Source organism: Brachionichthys hirsutus, chromosome 2, assembly GCF_040956055.1.
Source record: "Brachionichthys hirsutus isolate HB-005 chromosome 2, CSIRO-AGI_Bhir_v1, whole genome shotgun sequence".
NCBI lineage: Eukaryota > Metazoa > Chordata > Actinopteri > Lophiiformes > Brachionichthyidae > Brachionichthys > Brachionichthys hirsutus.
Genome location: NC_090898.1, coordinates 9852526 through 9871172, shown reverse-complemented (window position 1 = coordinate 9871172; position 18647 = coordinate 9852526). Strand labels below are relative to the sequence as shown.

At 43.0% G+C, this 18647-nt stretch overlaps 1 protein-coding gene across 1 annotated transcript in view; it reads right to left on the bottom strand.

The window, feature by feature from the left end:
* Positions 1-18647, bottom strand: part of LOC137902916 (leucine-rich repeat-containing G-protein coupled receptor 6) — a 32053-nt gene that overhangs the window by 2278 nt on the left and 11128 nt on the right. Inside the window, exons 2-15 of the mRNA XM_068747023.1 lie at positions 17994-18065; positions 12343-12414; positions 10452-10523; positions 7299-7514; positions 7046-7117; positions 4167-4235; positions 3653-3724; positions 3434-3505; positions 2887-2955; positions 2418-2489; positions 2084-2149; positions 1925-1996; positions 1418-1489; positions 902-1027 (exon numbers count right to left, since the gene is read on the bottom strand). Of these exons, the coding sequence (XP_068603124.1) occupies positions 902-1027; positions 1418-1489; positions 1925-1996; positions 2084-2149; positions 2418-2489; positions 2887-2955; positions 3434-3505; positions 3653-3724; positions 4167-4235; positions 7046-7117; positions 7299-7514; positions 10452-10523; positions 12343-12414; positions 17994-18065 (1194 nt within the window). The remainder of the gene's footprint in view (positions 1-901; positions 1028-1417; positions 1490-1924; positions 1997-2083; positions 2150-2417; positions 2490-2886; positions 2956-3433; positions 3506-3652; positions 3725-4166; positions 4236-7045; positions 7118-7298; positions 7515-10451; positions 10524-12342; positions 12415-17993; positions 18066-18647) is intronic.

The window sequence follows — 18647 nt, the reverse complement described above, 5'->3', positions numbered from 1 at the left end:
TCACTGGGTTGGACTAATGGCTGACAGTCATCTGATTGTCTGACAAGTCAGGAACTCTGCCCCCCTATCAATCTTCTGCTCTGTGATACTGTCTATACTGATGTTTGCCGAAAACGGAGCTTTGACAAATGCCTCTACTTTGACGGTCAATGTTATCAGAAATATTAGTTTCAGCAGTATTAAAGTTTAGAATGCATCCCAAAGCTCTTTAAACTAATCGGATTATTGTTTCACGCCAACATTTCAGTTGCAGTTTGTTCAAATAAAATATCAAGCAAAATCACCAAACATTTCAATAGAAAATCTTGTAATATCTTTTAACACTATGAATGCATTTAATTTGGGTTTTGGATGATTGTGCACGACACCGTGTATGATGCGTGTGAAATGGCATTCTGAAATGATATGCTACAGTTACGTTGTCAATCTCTCTATTCTCGAAAGTTATCTCTATATTTATAAAATCAAAATGTATGAAATTTAATGACATTTTATTATTAAAAAAAAATTCTAATTATGTTTAAAACAAAATAATATCCCAGAAGGTGTCCAAAAATATTTTAAGCTTCAGCAAAGTTTGTTGTCTTTTTTGGGGACTCTGTTGTATAACAATAAAGTTAGTGTCGAGATGACAAATTGTAATTCTTTACAAATTATTATCTCCAAGTCTATATTTGAAAGATATTTAAATTAATGACTGTTTGATTTGTGATTCATGAAGGTCGCGTATTGTAAGCTTTTGCTTCGGCCTGTTTTGGTCTTGCACGATTTCTTATGTAGATGGAAATTATTATTTTGTGTGACTGAAACAAACAAAACTGAAATGAAATGCTGCGGAAATGTTGAAATGCTCAACTGTGATGAAAAACGCTTCCTCACTATTAAATTCAATCTATTTTACCTCATGTGTGGGAAGTTGTCTGGACTGAAGGCCTCATACAGCTCAGTGTTGCCCCTCAACTTGAGATGGGTGAGACTCTCTAAGCCTGCGACAGGGACGGAGCTGAGACGATTCTCAGTCAGGTCCCTAATAGTGACACAAAGAGAGACACGCATGTCAGAGCTGACTTTACAAAATGTGTTTCATTTCAGATGTTGCTAAGAGTCATTTTTGGTAAGCAAAACAACTTGTCTCTTTATTTTCAGACAATGTTCTCTATTAGATCCCCTCAAAACAACATATCCTGTAAGACATAGCGATGCATTTAGTATTGACGTGACCCCGAGATGAGTCTCCTATGCCGCTCAGAGATATTTCACAAATAATAAATGTGTTCTCCGACATACAAGCATCTTATGTCACAGCGATACATGTGATGATGATGATGAATATATTTATTAGATAGAATGTTAGAGTACAAGTACAGTCACACAGTAGCATGTATTACAGTACAAATAAACATGTGGGGTTACTTACAGTTTTATCAAAGAGTGGAGCGAGACGAAGGCATCCGGGTGGATCCACTCGATCATATTCCAGCTCAGATCACTGATGGAACATAAAGAGTCAGAACAAATGAAATGGACTGAAAAGCATTGCAATTACACACTGAACGTTGTGTTTTGACAACCACTAGATGTCAGCATTCGGTAATGAGTCTAGATGGGTTGCGCTTGAGCAACGCTCGGAAACCTTTTTTTTTTTTACTTGATACGCTGCTTCAAAAGAAAAAAAGGTCAAAGTGGAACACAACATTATGGACTTCCTCTCGGGGAATTGTTTAAATTCAGCATGTCTTAGAGCGGATTTAAAATTATGTAGTATCCCACTTATGCAGTAAGTGGGATTCTACTACTAGTTACTGCATAAAGATTGGTTTTTTTACAACATAACCATCAAATGAAGAGGTGTTTGGGAACCACTGATGAAATCATGCATTAGTTATGGGAGACAATTCACAATTACAACAATGGTTGGACTTACAGTACTCGTAGTGAGGCAAGCTGCTGGAAGGTGCTTAACTCGATCTTCCCGATTTTGTTATACTGCAGCCCTCTGTTGAGAAAGATGCGCACACGTGTAAGGAAGTGCAATGTAAAAGTCGCTCGCATGTGCAGTTGTCTCAGGGATTGGGTTACTCACATCTCCTGCAGTGCAGCGCAGCGCAGAAAGCTGGGAAGACTCTCTATCTGGTTGTAAGACAACTCCCTGCAACAATACACAAAGGACACACATAAAGCATTTGGAAATGCAGTCACCAGCTGTGGATTTATAATGTGGGAAATAATGGCGGGTGACAGGATTATTTGGGGGGGGGCAGCAGGACAATAACTTGGGAGCGATGATTGGATTTCATAGCACCGTGATTGTGCAAAATGATTGCTTCTGGGCACAGCGATCCACAGTTTGGTTTTGTGTGTCAGTGTTTGTACCTCTCACTCCTCCCGTGTGTGTATGTGTGTGTGCATGTACTCACAGCACCCTGAGGCGGGGCAGCTGCTCACATAGATCCAGAGGGAGCGCTGAGAGGCCGGCTCTAGTCAGTGTCCTACAGAGAAAAATAGAATCGTCTGATCATTGTTGAAGTGCAAGCAAGCGAGCAGATCCGCCAGACCTTGGAGTCTAACGTGGTCAGACAGGGAGCTGTTGTCGGTTCGCCAAGCCTGTCACTGACTGGCATAACTTACTTACCCCTCCCTATCCTTTTTGCGGTCTGTCCCCTTCTCTGCTAGAAATCCTACAACACACACAGTCAGTCCTGGTGTTCTGTGTGTGTCTCTCTCTCCCCTGCTTAGCCTTATATCTCTCTCTGCACTCTTTCATGTCTTTAACCCCTGGAATTGTACGTGGTGGGATAACGTAGTGGTGCACCCCCCCCCCCCTAGGTGAAGTGATGCTATACATATGTATGTGGTGGTGGTGATGTGTTAGTAAAGGACACTCACAAAATTTCCAGGCTGCTGGTTCCTTTCAGATCGGGGAACTCTTGAATCTGGGTTGCTCCGTTAAGGGAACTGCAGTCAAGCAGGAAGAAATGTGTCAGAAAACTCAATTTCTCTCTGTCTCTCTCTCTCTCTCTCTCTCTCTCTCTCTCTCTCTCTCTCTCTCACACACACACACACACCCACATGTACAAATCCACATGCGAGTGCACACAGGCCGTGTCTAACAGCTCATTTCAGTCATCAAAGTTTTCCTCCAACATCAACACAGGCTGTGTTGGCTGTCTCACTAGACATCATAAGTCACACCATTCAACAAGTTCTTGCAGCTTTATCGACATAGACAATGCACACACACACACACACACACACACACACACACAGACACGTTTTCCTTTAAAATTGTCTTCTCTCTCCCTCTCTCTCACAGCGATACACAACAGCATTCTGTTGGCCATTACACACGTCCACTCTGTCAGTGCTGGGGACAGAGGATGATTTAAATGGTGTCTGGACTAACTCGGTGGAATTCTACTGGCTGTGTACTTACAGCGTGTGCAACTTGGGCAAGAACTGGAAAGCGGACCTTCCCACAAACTGGATGGGGTTCTCATAGAAATGACTGTTGGAGAAAACGAGGAAATTTGGTTGGACATACGCTGATTACATTTTTTTTTAATTGTGTTTTGTACAATGTTGACATGAAATAGTAATTCCACGTTTATATAACACAGTTTGTGCACATTGCGACGTGCAGCATTAAGCTCACATGGTTTGGAGGTGAGGGTTTCCCACGAAGGCCCTCTCGGGAATGGCTTTGATATTGTTGTTATGGAAGCCCCTGCAAATATAAAAACATACAGTCGGTCATAAAGGCGATCAATATGTTTCTGAGTTTGTGTGTATTCTTGGAGGGAGACTTGGAGGAAAGTGCATTTGTGAGCAAGAGGCAAGTCATATTGCACCTGCCATAGCACAGCTGAGAAAGATTTGTGGATAAATGAGATGTAAACATGCACACATATGCTGTATCTGTGACACATGCACATCTGCTGAAGCTTAAGAAAGGCATGGATTGTGTTTGTATGTGAGTGTGTGTGTCTGTGTGTGCGAGTGAGCGAGCGAAAGCGTGGGTGTGTAGGCCGCACCTGCTTCGGGCGAGAGAGATTGTATCCGAGTGCCACATTAAAATCACTTAATGGGATTACTTAGGATATCACAACCATGATAGCCATTTCAGGCAGGTGTGTGTGTGTGTGTGTGTGTGTGTGTGTGTCTCTCACAGTTCCTGAAGTTTGCTCAGTGTCCTGATGGCCACAGGGAACTCCTGCAGATCATTGTAGTTTAAATCCCTGAGAGAGAAACAGGAATAAACCCAAAATGACATTTACCAAAGCATTAAGTTTATGGAAACATTTTATTTCCCTTAAGTGAAAATCACAATTAATCCATAAAATGACATTCTGATTTCAGGAAGTGCATTTGTCCTTGTTTATGCAGCTGTTTCCTCTCCTCTCCTTTGAGAAGCTCGCAGCGGTAAAGGTTGGTTTTTAAAGGCCTAGATTATATGGAACAAGTAGATTCATTAACTGATTGCTCTTCCTGGCCAAACCAATTAATCTGTCAACATGCAGTCAAGTGTGAAATGTAGATCTGTGCTGCAAAGAACACATTTGAAGGAACTTAAAAAAAAAAAAAACTTTGTGAAAGAAAGAAAGTGAATTTTCATTTTGTTTAAAAAAAGATTTCTTGAGCATAAATTACATGAGAAAAGTTGTTTCTGAGAAAATATATCTGATTTTAAAACATTCCAGCTTATATTGAATAAGATTTGACCAACATGGTGCAAAAAGGAAATTTAAATAAAGTAAAAAAAAAGAAATAAACTTGTTTCAATTACAGAATAGTCAGATTTTGACAAACTGAACATAACTTTTCTTCTAAAGTCAATAACCCAGCTAATATTGAGCTCGATTTAATCAGTAAAAAGTAGTTTATTTGATATCCCAGCAGAAAATCAAGAATGTTTTCCTTATTTGAAGAGCAAGGCCACTTCATTGCATAACTTCCCAATTTAAAAATCTTACGAAACACTTTTTTCCTGTTTTATAATTTGAACATATTGAAAATAAGAATGCTTGTGGTGCGTCAGGACGAAGTTGCTTATCTTCATTGTGCCGTTTTACGAGGGGAGCATGTTGACCTCAGCAGTTTGTAACGCTGTTCCCTCACAGCACAACGTTTCTGGGTTGGAATCTACCTGACGTTTTGGGACACTTTCTGTACACCACTTCGCTTTTATAGTTATAAATCCTCAGGCAGCTCAATCAAGAGGTTAAAATAGTCATTTCAAGTCAGTCATTCTTTTTTTTCATTGCTCTTAATAACATTTTTATCTGACTTTATGGCCCATTATTGTCTTTTACTGCCAGACCTTTTTGCTATTTGTAAGAATTCAAGCCAAGCAAAATTGGCTTCCTCCAATGGAAGATTTGTTTTTGCTCAATACAAATCAATTTGATTAGATTTAAGAATGTTTGGCTTCGGGCAGTTTTTCAGTGCGATCCTTGACCTCACCTGATTATGTTTGGTCTGTCTCTGATTACTTTGCACCAAAACGAGGTATCAGAGCAACTATTTCCATCATCGAAACAGCTCAAAAAGGAGATATAATGTTTTCTCTTTATCTCCATTCCTTAAAAGGGTGCGCGGCAGGAAATGTCTTTAAGGATAATGTTCATGCAATAATAACATTAATTTGGCATTTGCCATTAAACGACTTGTTTGTGAAGATTCTTAGCCACCCAGTTCAAAGGATGTTTCAAATTAACAAGTCAACTTTATCTATTTCCTTCACCTTACTTCCTTTCCAAGCACAAGGCAACAGAGCAGGCTCTGTTGAAATACATCGAGGTAGGTACACAGCACATGTATGTTTCCCCTCAAGCGGCAGTGGCGTGTTTTGAGACGTCCGTCTGCCCCAGTTGACTCAGCCTTGTTTGCGTATGCTGTTATGTTTTTCATCAGTTTCCTGGAAGACTCCTCATCGTAATGATTTTATAATACGCACTCGAGGTCAGGGAGGGTGGTGGTGATGCACATGGTCTCTCACATTTCTCATAATCGAGGCCACAGTGAGAGATTAACCCCACATACCAGTGCAATCCCCACGTCAATGACACCTGTCATCTTATCCAGCTGAATCATCTGTCTCTCCTTGCCGCTGATGGCCCAAACACTTTATCACACTCTATTCTAGTCCAGGAATCTCCTTTCTTTCTTTTTCTCTCTCCCCCTTTTCATTCTCTAGTTCCCCTTCATCCTCTAAAAACCCATGGTTCCTCTGTCTGTTCCCTCACAGTTCACAGCATGGATAAGTGTTTTTAAGTTGCGTGTTAATGGGGCCGCTCATTTGTGATGGACGAGCGTGTGACCACACACACGCTAATAAAAAGAAAAACAGTTGTTTTTTTTGGGGGGGGGTCTTCAACAGGTTGTTAACTAACACACCCGAAACAGTGTTTTCATCAGACCACCGTGAATTTACAGGAGACACTGTTGCGCTGTCTCCCTTTCCCTCGCTTGCTTTCTCCACCTCTTTCATTAGACTCCGTTTCCTGCGGTTTCCATATTGGTGTGCGGTTACCATCTAATTATTGGCACTACGGCATAGAGGCTCAAACAACTCTCCCGGAGCAACACACAGCCATATTTGACCTCAGTGCTGCTTAGCAATGACTTTTTTACAAAACACAGAGCGATTGGCTCATGCTACTTTGAGGTAATGAAAGAGGGACATTTTCATTTTCACTTTCCTATAGTTTATGTGTTGGTTGTGGCTTTAAGGAATATCCAAGCACCTGCTGCTAGGATATTAATCGTTACCACCGTGTGGTTTTGCACTACTCCTCATTATTCTTTGGCATATTCTGTACATTTGTCCGTTACAGTTGCTCCAAGTAGCACAAAGCTATACACACATGCACATAGAGAAAAAAAGGTTCTACACACCTAAGATGAAGCGGCTGAGGTTATTTGAATATTTTAAGGTTATATTTCTTCTAATATGTCATGAATCAGTGTTTGGGAAAACTGCAGATATACTCATTTGGGCTCATTAAATCAAATTGCTTTAGTGTGTGTGTGTGTGTGTTACACTCACAGTGTCTCCAAACTATGTAGACCTTCAAAACATCTTGCGCCCATGCTCCGGATCTGGTTGTTATGGAGATGCCTGGGAAACAGCCACAAATATTTTTGAACAAATCAAAAATGACCTCTTCAAAAACGCTTCCACGCTGTAATCGTCGCCGCCCAGTTCTGAGTCAACGGAACAAATCATTTATTTTGGTATAAGTGGAGGAACCCAGAATTGAGAACATTTAAAAAAAAGAACAAATAAAGACGTCACTTACAGAACGACAAGGGCGGACAAATTGGTGAAGGCGTAATCTGGGATGTGCGTGATCTGGTTGAGGGCCAGGGTCATGGCCTGCAGCGAGGGCAGGGAGTCCAGGGCCATCACCGGGATCTCTGTCAGGGAGTTGTCATCCAACCAAAGGTGTCTGAGAGAGCCAACCCCTCGAAAGGCCCCGGCAGCAACCGCAGACAGCAGGTTAGCATCAAGGCGCCTGCAGGGGTGATATATCACCAAGTCAACGTATAGCATATTTCCTTATGTGCCTTTGTATCTATGCTTGTGTGTGCATTAAGATGTCGTGTGTGTTATAGCTTTTAAACAGTTTTACCTTCAGGAAGGTTCCTATGATAATTACGCATCCTAAATTATTTCTCCTATTTCTGGAGCTTCTTAGAGGCTCCTCATTTTTGATTTATTCCCTGTTTACTTAGCTGCGTCGAGTCTCACCAGCACAGGCATGCATGAAATGTAGGATGAGGGAAATGTGGGAACCAACGTGTAGAAACAGTTACACAAAGTCGGTTTTATTCCACCTCACTTTATTCGAGTGTTGTTAAGCCAACTTCCCTCGCCGTCTGGGAAAGAAGAAATGTTTAAAGGTGCATCTTCAGCTGTTCCTCCCTGCTTCACTCCCAGTGTGTCCTGCTGCTGCTGCCGTCAGTCACTGCCGTTTCCACCACTCGCATAACAAACACAACACCTTTCAGCGACCGGATGCACACACACTCACACACACTCACACACACATGTGCTTTCATCTCTTTAGCCATATGAAACCTAAAAAGAAAAACCTTTGTCCCCTCTGTCCTTTGGTGTCTGTCCACCCACAGACAGTGAGTGTTGGACTGTGACACACACACACACACACACACATACACGCTACATAAATGAACACATCCATAGTGATGAATGATCCCCTCGGGGCATAGTTGACGAGCTGAGGCCACTTCCTCCTGCTATTCTTCTTTCCTTGGCCCTTCACATTCATTCACTCATTAATCTCCTCCTCCTCCCTCCTCCCTCTGACCCCTCCCACACTCCTCACTGATGCACGCCCGGATGCTGCGGACCCCTTCGCTCCTCACTGCTTAACTCTTGTTCGTCTTTCAAACATCCTCCCTTATCAATCTTCGACTGCAGTACTTTGATTCTCACACCGCAGCTCCTGCTCAGCCGGCCTCAACCCTCAGAGGCTTCACCAAACAAACAGCATCATCAAAGTGAAATCTGAACTTGACCTCTGAACTTTGGGCTCTTCTCCCCAGGGAGCTCTTCCATCAGGAGAGGCAATTGCATACAGGAGGAAACACCCTCTTTCATGCTTCGTAAATACACACAAGCTAGTGCATGTGCATACAAATACAGGCACCTTCAAACTACAAATTTCATCTTTTTGCCATCCAAGTTTTAATTTTAATTTTAATTTTTAAGTGCTATATATTGTTCTTGTACATCCTGTATTTTGCAACCAGCAACAAATCTCAGGATGAAAGCTACGGAAGATCCTTCAACCGTTCGGTTTGTTCTCCAGGGCAGAACGATAATTGCTCCTTTGGGTGGACTTACAATCCAGACAGGACCAGGAATGTTCCAAAGAAGCCAATAAAGCAGCGACTACTTCCTATTCCTCACATCAAAGTTTGATAAATACATGGGAGAGAAATACAGGCTAGAAGACAACGTTCTCTTTAATGATCCCGGAGATTCATTGCTCCGATTCTCTAGACGGCCAACATTTCACACAAACCGGAAACTTCAGGAAGGATGTTTGTCTACCTGGGGTTCAAATTAAAGCCGTTTCATTTATTACGCTGCCCAGCCTGTGGTTTTAGGGCCCAAAACAACCGTCTGCTTGTGAAGGCACCCGACTAAACAACGTTCAGAATGCTGAGACACATTTCTTGACTTGGTTTCAGTTCTTTGCTGACAAAAGGATCTTTCTTGTCCAAGATTAAGACGTGGTTTATTTCACGTGAAATCCTCCTTTATACGTTTATATTCCTTTAAAGCCAATGTGCCGTCGCTCTTTTTACCTGATGTGGTTTATGTTGGTGAGAGGCGCCAACAAGCTTCACTCTCCAAAGCCTTTCCCGTAATCCTCCTCTGCCGAGCTTATCATTACTGTAATGACATGGTGCGTCTCTCTCTGGGTGTGTGTGTGAGTGCGCATGTACACGTGCACTTTTATGTGTGTGTGTGTTTTCATTACTTGAAACCATATCTATGTGAGGAAATTGAAAGACCACACACACAATCTTGTGTACAAGCACATACACATTTAGAACAATGCCATAGACAGAGACATCATCATTGTCAGAAAATTGTGAGGTTAGGCATGCACTCAAGACACACACGTGTGTGCGTGTGTGTGTGTGTGTGTGTGTGTGCCAGCTCAGTGACTACGTTGAAGGAGAGCAGGCCTGTTGTACACCAGACAGGGAAACGCTGTAGGTGGTAGAAGGTAGGAGTTAAATGTGCACACCCCTCCCTCCTAATTTGTGTGTGTGTGTTGAATGAAATGGCTTTATGGATATTTGCACAGAATTATGGAAAACAGGGAGGTGGAGTACGTGTGCGGCGCAGCTGGGACGGACGGGTAGTTGTGAGGAATTAAAAAGCAGGTGGTTCTCTTTCGTGCTGACACAGCCTCTCTCGTGTGCGCACACACATACACACATACAAAAAAAACACACGCTGCATGTACGCTGACCCAACGGATGAAACAATTATGCCACCAAATGCTCTCATTAGTCAGGGGGATATCGGTGTGGGCGGTGGGAGAGCTCTGGAGGAGAGGAGCGGAGGAGGAAGAGAATTGATGGAAAATGGGCTTGTTTCACAGCTCATTGGAGATGCTCTCTCTGGCCTGCAGTGTCTGCTGTTTCCCTCATGGCTTCCAGATGCTATCGTGAACTGCACTGACACAGTCAGGCTGTGACTCCCATCAGGCAGCGCTCAATGCAGCACTATTGGGGTATGGTCTGTAATATATCAGGGGTACTTCTACACCTGCATTGCGGTTAGAGCTGAGATGTGTGGGTGGGTGGCCTCACTGCTGCATGAGATAGAGTAGCATGATTACTGCGTGTGTGCGTGTGCGTGCGTGCATGTGTGAGTGTGTGTGTGAGAGAAAGAGAAAGAGACTCACAGGGACAATAGGTTGGGTAGGTCCCATGGAGCATCATTCGGAAGCCGCTCCAGTTGGTTATTTTGCAGCATCCTGAAACACACAGATTATAAAACTTCAGGATTAATATGTCTAAATGTGTTGGATATTACGTGCCGTGCGTGAGGGTACATCAAGCAGAATAAATAATTCCGTCCTGAGGGAAATCTGACACAAGGAGGAAAGGGCCAGTGAAAGCTTGAGGAGAAGCAGAAAATGAAGGGTAGATGAAAAGAGAAAGAGAAGCTCCTTGGGTGGGCTGCTGATGTCATGCACACACACACACACACACACACACAAATGGAGCAAATAGCAAAGAGGAAGTGGAGAACAAACAATAGGCTCCTTTGCTCTCACTGTCTTTCGCTCCCTCTTTGCTTTCCAGCTTTTATCAGGACTGGCTTCCTTGATATCAGCGCAGAGGCGCGTGTCGTGCTTTTATCGGGACCATCATGGTGCCACAGTATTCCGCCTTTTTGAGACCTCGTGTCAAACAACTTGGCTTGACTCTCGTTTATCTTTTACCTTTTGTCAATTATAAAAACATGAAGCCAATGGTGGCATTAGACATCTCAACAGAGCAAATGTAGCTCTACGTATTTAGTTAACTCGCTGCATCACATGTTTTTCACAGTCCAGTGTGTTTCACAATGATCTCCTGTGTAATGTGCAGTGATTGCTTCAACGTAGAAGAAATGCTGCTCAGGTTTAGAGACAATCAGGGGGAATTTTTCCACTGGGATGATGATGCCATGATAAATACACCTAATTGAGTCTTTTCCTGTTTCAAAGAAATTCCCGACAGGGAGACTCACTGTAGAGTTTATAACCTCCTCTGTGTTTGTTTAGGTGTGTGTGTGTGTTTTCTATCAGCAGGGTCCTTGTGGTTACCCTACGGTAGGTCACCGGCCCATTTGTGTTTGACATGGCCCGACTTTAACGAATACACTGACGAGGGAACACAACAGTTCAGCTGCTCCGCTGTCAGAGAGACCGTTGAACGTCCGCTAGGGCGATACAGTGTGAAGCATGAAGGTTGGCAGACTTGCATGCATTTTAGTATATGTGCGTGGGTGTGCGTGTGTGTGTGTGCTCCCACAGTACTGGCATAACGGATCAGGACTTATGACTGTCTAAGTGAATTTCGCAACATCAAGGTGAAATTAAAGTAATTTCTGTACCTGGTAATCTCCCAGATTCACCGAAAACACTAATCACAATACTCAAAGTTTATTTTGCGTGGCGGGGCTTGACAAACTCTAATCCAGCATCCACCGGGAATTGAGTTACCCGCCAAAGCTGACAAAAACCTCCTTAATACCCTCCTACTAGAAATATTGTCACGTCTCATTAGACCCCCGCACTCACCAGTGGCGAGGGTTTCTTTTAATGTTACTTTGTGCTTTTTGTGATGTGATACTTCATGGCAGCGCTAACAGTCGGTGGTCATGGATCATAAGACTATGAACACGCAGGAAAATGGGTGCTGAGAGAACAGCTTTGAATTAGAATTTCTGAGTGAATTCTTCTTGGGTCACTTGCTGTAATCTCAGTGGGTGGTGTGACTGGGAGGTCCCAACATTACACCTGTGTGTGTGTGTGTGTGTGTGTGTGTGTGTGTGTGTGCGTGGGCATATATGCATGTGTGTATGTGTGTCTGTGTGTTGTGGGCTTGCAGCTAAAACAGGGAATGAAGGCAAGGTTCCCCCCCAGCCAATAAACTTTAACTACAGTTTGTGATGCACAGCTCGTGTGTTTTATTCGACATGGGTGCTAAGCTCAATTCTCCAGAATACGAGCGTGGAACAACGTGTCGGGAATGCGGACTGAACCAGCAGAATGTTATACGTCGGGAGAGGAGGAAGCTACTTACAGAACTTTGAGGTTGTAGAGACCCTGGAAGGCGTGGTCTGAGATATACCTCAGCTGATTCCCTGAGATGCGTCTGAGGACACAAACACAGATAAATAAATACAACAAATTTAAAAAAACAAAATTACTCTCATTTGAATTTCTCATAAAGTTTTGCCTATATTCTACATTACTGGATTTAAAACTTGAAATAGGAGCTCCTTTTTCAAGGTTCACCCATAAATATCGTATTGTATTCCCTCCAGGGAAGTTGCCATTGACCTAATGTGCACCCTGAAACCTTAACCAATCCAGGAAGCTTCGATGAGGGACTCAAGGTATACATGGGAGTGAGCCTGGGTCAGCAAGTGCAGGGGCAAATCTTGAATGCATGTAAGTGTGTTTGTATGTGGGTATATATAGAGAAAAGGTGTATACTACCGTATGTATGTGCACATTCGCTCACGAGCGCGGGGTGAGAGTGCATGTGCAATTTTCCATGTCCTTGATTCAAATTGGGCCCATTCTGAGAGGCCTTGAGGACAGCGAGGGAGATAAACCACACACATTCACACAAGCAATCCAATCAGTTTGTTTGTCAAACACACCACCTAATGGTCATTTGTGAGTGTGTGTATGAGATATCCAAATAAATAACATTCAGTCCAACAGAGGAAGCCTCAAGGTCACAAGCTGGAAGCACAGTTTAAACACAGATTTGTTCTTCACAGCTCAAGACCACCCACACACACACACACACACACACGGTAGAAGTTACTCATTGGCATCCTCTTCACTATGTTGCTTTGTAGGTGACATTTGCCTAGCATTTAGGTCTCATGTTAAGAAGCCTACTTCTGTTATACCATCAAGGATGGGGTAATGAAATTAATTCCTTTCTTTCAAAGTATCTATCTATCTGTCTGTCTGTCTGTCCATCAAATAAAAATGATTTTCTAATTACTGTGTGATTGCAAACCACACATCCCAAAGAATCAGATGCATACACAAATGTTATAAGAATAAACTAGAAAGACAATCAGAGATTGCAGACCCTCACTTCCAATAGACTATTCGTTCTTGTGAGACAGTAAACAGGGCTTCCGGATCAGAGGGGCCAAACTTGCTCTAGCTTGCTGCTCCGGAACGGGAAAAGATACAACTTTTATGTTGCACCCCTGAAATGAAATGAACGACTGGGCTCACGTTCATCATCGTTTGGCAACTTTTAATTACAGTCCTCGGTTCAGTAACGTCAAGTAATATTTTTGTCTCCTGCGTACTACAAGACACCTTTTGGACTCTTTTTCCCATCATGCCATTCGTGTCCCTCCCTCTTAAAGTGACACTCCCATGTTACAGCACAGGCACAATTCCAGATGTAAAAATAATTCTAGAATCTTAGACGAGACTGATGAGGTCTCCTCATTGAGAGGTGAAACGTCTCCTTAGTTTGACTTATGTGGCTTTTTGGATGAGCAACCTAAAGCTCACAAACCCAAACAATGTCTATTCGTCGTCCGACAGAGATCAATTAGTCTGCAGTGTCAGTATCATTTTAGTTTATACCATTGCAAAGGTTAGTTGCTGGAGATCATTGCAATAGCTGCCTCATCAAAGGTAACCACTTCAGGCCTTGCTGACTTCACACCAGTGAAATAGACCTGAGCTGCTTTCTGCAAAGACCTCTAAGTGGCTTCTTTTGGTCCCTGTTCAAACTCAATAATTAGTTACAGACGCATTGGATGGAGGAAAAAAAGATAGAGGTAGCACCAAAGGAAAATAAATGTCTTCTCACTGGGGGGATGAGGAGGGCCAGTAATTTAGAGTTTTAGAAAACAAACATTGTAGTTAAGGCCATAGTGTTCATGTCATACTGCCAACCAGCCTTTCTCTATTAGCTCTCCAAATTTGAGCCTAAACAGCATGAGAGTGGAATTATTCCTTTTTTTTTACCGCCTTCATTTGTCAAATGGATAATTACCGGTATGTCAAAAGTGAAGATGGATATTGAAAAATTTTCAGATGCCTTGATAAACATCAACAGAACACCGGCAGTTGCCATTGAACAACTGTTTCCATTATATCAGTGTGTGTACTTATGTGTGTACTTGTCTGTAAATGGATATTACAGTAACAATGAGTGAATGTTCCACACTTAGCTGCCTAGTCGTTCCACATCAATCTCATTCTAATGAAAGGCGCCTTGCTCTTGTCAAACTGTGGTTCCAACTGTTTTTTCTTTTAATTTGATTTGGGGATAGTTCGAATTTTTCTTGGCCCCGTGACTGTGAAGATTAAAAAAAAAAAAAATCAACCTCAGCCTATAATTCAGCGTTATTGCAGTGATTCATGGATAGTTTACGGAGACCAATGCAGTTCAAACTCATGGGAGAGAAGTGTGACACATGGTAACAAAGGTGAGACCACCCTGATCTGAACAGCGAGGGCTTTACTGAAGTGTAGCATCACATTTTGAGGGGTTAGCTGCTAAACGGAAAGGAACGAAGGGGATGAGCAGGCCTTGCTGGTGAGAGCGTGGTTTATGTGGTGGTGAGTCTGGAAGTATCTGTTCATGTATGACCTTAACCCTTCTGTCGGGAGGTCCAGCCTGAGGGTAAACCACTTAACCTGGTGTTAACCCCTGAAATTATTGGAGTAAAATATAGACATGGAAACCAGCGTGTGTGTGTGTGTGTGTGTTTATAGGAGAGAAATACAAGCAGACAAAATCCAATGTTGGCAACAGTTAGAGGAAAAGTTGAACTGTTGTGTCAGATAGTTCCAGTTATGGGCTGCATACAGTGCCTGGCCAGCTCAGGAGACAATCTTATCACGGAAATGAAAGACAAGCAGGGCAGCGCTGGCCCTCGCTCAACAGTTCTCTGTTCTCCTGCAGGTGGCTTTGATTCATATTGTGTCCTGAAAACACATGAAAGGCCTCTCACAGCCCCGAGAAAAGCTCATTCAGAGCGATCGACACATCATTGTAAAACTCATAACAGGAGTTGGCACCATATTTATCACGTTCACTTTTTATTTTTAATGTTTATCAAAAGAGGCAAAGCCAACATTGACACAGGGTTTAAATAAAACCTCTGGCTCTCTTTACCTGTCAGGCCATGTTGAATGGGCTGAGTTCTGCTCTGTAATTAGCAGGCAAGTGATGCTGCAGATGATGACAAGATGAGCATGAGAGCATGAGGAAAGGCAAAGAGAAACTATTGCCTTCTAAAGTGGTTTTCAGGAGGTGGTATTATTACTGGTGAGAGTTTTGCTTCAAACTATCTGCCGCCAAGCTGCAATTAGAACAGATTAGAATAAATGGTGCATATTTGATATTAGAGCATAACATTTAATGAGAGGGGATGCCTTTGATATCAGGTAGATGAGTAACCACTCTGTTCCAATATGCGGGCATCGCTGCCCTCTCATCAATCTATAGACGTGCAATCTGCCCGCCAGTCGCATGCAGGTTTGCGTGTTTGAATAAAGAGATGATTTACTGATCAAGGCGCTAAATGAAGGAATAATGAGAGGGATCCAACATCAATGGAGCGGGATTTAGAAATGAAGCATTGGAGACAAAGAAAGCGCTAGAGGGAAAGGTAGTGCCACTTCTATCTTTTTAGTAATATTAATGCCAAAGTGAATCAAAAGGAGGATTTGCTTCCTGCACAATGAATTTGTGAGTTCAAAGGGGTTTTTCTTTCTCTCTTTTTTTTACGCTGGCAAGTAGAAATAAGTGAAGAGATAAGCGGTCGCATGCTACAGTTTTCATTTATGGGCTGTGCTTCAGAAGGATACTCCGTCTGTGGCTCATAGGGTTTTATCCCCTCTCCTCCTCATTGTGCAAAACAGGATGAAAGCTATTTGCCAAAAGATTCGTTTTGGCATGTAGGAATTCAGTGACAGCAAAAAAAAATTAAAATAAAAAAAAGTGTGGGGGGGGGGGATTGAAAAAAACATCAGAAGGATTAATAAACTTGCAATAGCCTGCAGATAGATTGTGATTGGGTCTGTAGAATTGCAAGAGGGGGGGGGTAGAGTCCAACATCAAACAACCTATCACTGCTAGTCACGACCTGCCCGGGCCTCGCCTCTCCCTGCGCTATCAACAAGTGCTGTAGACCGACATCAAAAGCTCTCACTCTCTTCCAGGGCCATATTTGCGTAAAGGGCTTTGGCTCGCTTTTTCTAAGTGCTATAACTTCATAGTAATTTTAATGTGTTTACCATCACCTGCAATGCTTCATCTGCCTAAACCTTCTAGACAGGTGTGGCTGTCAGAAAAGTCCTCCTTCGTGCTTTGGAACATCATCATCATCCCAGAATGTTTCCAGAAATGGTCAGCAGGCTTTAAAAGTTGGCTTTAGGATAGGAACATCTCCTTAAAGTGTCACAGCATGAGAGCCATACAAAAGATGAAAGATCAACAGGCCTGATGCACCGTGAGAGGATTGTGTCTGGACAAAAAAGACTGCAGGTAGGGCTGCATCCAAGGCCCCTAAACTTTCATGTTGCAATGCAGACACATGCAAGTATCACGCTGCGCTGTGTGGCTCTGGTTATCAAAACGTCTCAGTATCTCCCTACACTGCTTTTTTTGTAGCAACACACATTCAATGAGTTGATGAAATCAAAGTATGCGATTAAATTCCAATAAATCAAGGTGTCAAAAAACTTCAACGTTCAGCTCTGGTCCAATAATCTTCAGACCCAATTTGACTGTCAAATGTGAGCCAGCTGAGCCGTTAACTCTTTGCTCTCATTGTTACCTCATTCCTCAAAGGTAGCAGCTGCAAGAATTAGCATTACAAAAACATATGCTGTTCAAGCCCCCCCCCCCACAATAAATACACAGGCACAGACTGCAGGCTTCACAAGTAAATGAATCTCTCGTAACCTACTACATACTTATACACACAGTCGAACCCTTGGGGCATATCTGTGAGCAGCCTTTGTCAAACTGAGACTTAGCTGATTTCTGCTGAGTGGTCAGATCAGACATCAGCCAGGTCGTCCCAGAAAAAAAACACTTTAGTTTCTTTTGTTTTGTTGCAGTCTGTGTGCTTTTATCAGCTACACAAGGACGTTTTCTACTTTAGAACTGACATAAGAGTTCCTGTAGCTGAGAACTTGGCAAGCTTGGCCCGCATGCATAGGCCTGTTCTTATCCTCGTAGCACTCTTGTTGAGTGCTACGTTTTAGCATCCAACTAATGAGTTTTTTGATGGTGTCTAATAATACCTAGCCATGCTTAAGTGTCTACACAAGATAAACTTGTGTCTTTTCCTAAAATGCTACCCCAAAGTTCTCCTATAGTGTGTGGCTGAGCTGTCCAGCTGAAACAAAGTCAAGGGGAGCAGTGGTTTGGATGCTGGGCTCAGAACATACTCTCTAAACGCTTTAAGGATCATATAGTCTGTCTCTGAGTGAATATCAGGTTCCCTTCACCTCCCTCTTTTTTGTGCAGCTGTCCAAGGATCTACTAGCCTATTGCTGCAAGCCATTTCTCGGTAGGGGAGATCAGAGGCGGGCCAGGATCATCAATCCCTATCACTGATGTCCCCATGGGTCAATGACTCAGGGAATTACTATTTCTTGTCATGTTTGAGTTGTGATGATTGAAGTTTATTGATAAAACGTGAGTTGAAGGATTTTTGTCCTCACAGTTCTGATAGCAGGTGCAGGCGATGGAAGGCTCTCGGCTGGATCCCACTGATGTTGTTCATGCTCAGATCCCTATGGGGACAGGAAGAGGGGAGAGCTTCATCATCAAAGTATCACTCAATGTAATCCTCACCAGTTCTATTTGAAAAAATATGCAGCACATGCAGAATCACAAATGTTTACAGCACATTTTTCATATGGCAATCAATTATCCAGTGCACTAAAGGAGGTGAGGGAGTGAGGTAGAGAGGTTGGAGGACAGGGGGGAGAAAATGTTCCCCAATGAATCATTGTTGGGCAGCTGTAATTTCCTCCTCGTCCCAGTGACTCTCTCTCTTTTCCAGATGTCTCACTCGTCCTTCTCTGAGATCTGACCCCTCAGCCTCCCTCCATATCTCTCCCCCCCCCCCACCATCTCTCTTATTCTTTTTTCCTTCCTCAGGTTTCTCAAGAGACCGCCTCCTTTCGCTCCTTTGTTCATTGCTGTAGCATACGCACACTCCATCTCTCTGCATCTCGGACATATTGTGATGTGAAAGGGTGTGTTGGGGGCCGCGTGTTGACGCAGCTGCATTGTGGTCAAAGAGGGAGAGGTGCAGGGTGCTCGTATGCCTACAAACACATGCGCACCCACCCAACACACACACACACACA